The sequence below is a fragment of the Palaemon carinicauda genome, chromosome 5 (genome assembly GCF_036898095.1).
Source record: "Palaemon carinicauda isolate YSFRI2023 chromosome 5, ASM3689809v2, whole genome shotgun sequence".
NCBI classification, from domain to species: Eukaryota; Metazoa; Arthropoda; class Malacostraca; order Decapoda; family Palaemonidae; genus Palaemon; species Palaemon carinicauda.
Window position 1 is genome coordinate 11,916,581 of NC_090729.1, and position 1,689 is coordinate 11,918,269.

General features: G+C 40.7%; 1 protein-coding gene across 1 annotated transcript in view; it reads left to right on the forward strand.

The window, feature by feature from the left end:
* The window catches only part of LOC137640771 (uncharacterized), a 1,215-nt gene extending 634 nt beyond the window's left edge, over positions 1–581 (forward strand). The window contains exon 1 of the mRNA XM_068373246.1: positions 1–581. This exon is cut by the window's left edge and continues 634 nt beyond it. Coding sequence (XP_068229347.1) covers positions 1–581 — 581 coding nt within the window.
* The last annotated feature ends 1,108 nt before the right edge of the window (positions 582–1,689 follow it).

Genomic DNA, 1,689 nt, shown 5'->3' on the forward strand with positions numbered 1-1,689 from the left:
TGGTTGAGAAACGTAACGCGGAAACGTTGATCTCGGCGCTTAAAGATCACGTTCTTCCCGGGACCACTATCATTTCCGATTACTGGAAAGGATATGGCAAAGTCAAAGACCATGATTTTAAACATTTCACTGTAAACCACAGTGTTAACTTCGTTGATCCTAATGACCTGACCGTACATACGAACACTATAGAATCGCAATGGCGGGTTCTCAAAAGGAGCTTGCTACCAAGATTCGGTACCCAGAAAACGTTGTACGAAAGCTATTTCGCGGAGTACTGTATCAGGAAGCGATATATAGAGAAGTCCGTATGTCCGTTCAGGGCATTTTTACAGCTCATCAAGCGTGTGTACCCGCTCAAAGCCAGTCCTCTCTTCTTGCCGATTCCTGAATATCCTCCCTCTAACGCTACTAACGTTCGGCCAAGTAACGTTCGTCCATCCAGCAGCCGTTCTTCAGCTAACGACGCCCGACCTTCCACTAGTCGCAAAAGTTCAAGTCCTCCTCCTAATCCTCCACCCCAGAAGAGGTTGAAGGACCAAGAACCGGAGGATTTTGGTTTTAGCGACTACGAATATTAAGGTAAGCCTGAGTAACCTATAATATGATCATTTGGATAAGATATAATTTTGAGTGCTGCCCAAAGCTTTTTTTGTGTAGGAGAGAGACTTACGAAGGGGGTCCGTGGGCTTGCCCCCGGGTAGGGGGTAGTGACCTGGGAACTACTAGGATTGGTTAGGTTTGGTTTGTGGGGTTTGTATGTTAGAGACAGTGTTTGGGGGGTCGCAGGGGGGCGTCAGCCCCCCCCCCCCCCCCGTTTAGTTCACGATGAAGGTAAGGACATGGCTTGTAGGTCAGGTTAGGAGGGAATTTTGGGTTAGTTGTCCATTTTTCTCGCATATTTCCGACATCCATGACCAGTGGGGTCCTAGTATGTAGATTGTTGGGACAAGCATTCACAAAACTAGTGAATTTAATATTTCATTCCGTGATCATTCCCGCGAAAAAGAGCAGATTTTCCTACTTAGTTTCCAACTTCCACGATAGATAGAGCCCGTGTCATCCCAGTCTAAGAATCGTTCGGTTTTACAATTTAATACTGTCCCGTCAATCTACATATTTACCCCTTTGTTAAGTTTGTACTTTTTAAGGACACGTCATGTAATCATTCCCGTAATAAAGAGCCGATTTCGGACTTTTTTTTACTCGATTCCAAGAAACATTCGGTTTTACAATTTAATACTGTTCCGTCAATCTACATTATTTACCAAATCATTCCCGTAAAAAAGAGCCGATTCCGGACTTTTTTTTACTCGATTTCCGGCCGGTCAAAGGGCTGTCCCCAAAAACAGCAGAGGCTCCATATTATATATATATATATATATATATATATATATATATATATATATATATATATATATGTACATTATTTTGGTATTTTTCCTTAATAAAAAACTAAGAAGAAAAATACCTTAGGGCACTTCAATATTGAAAAGTATATCGAAAGACTTGTTTATAATTAAATTGTGAAATGATTTACAAGGAAACTTGAACGGCCCATATTACAAACTTTTTGTAAATAATATACAAGTAACATTCATAATTGTTCATGCTCAACGGTTTTCTCCCTCCAAACACGTCATTAACATATCATTTCGTTTCATGCATAATTTTAACTCAGAATAACTA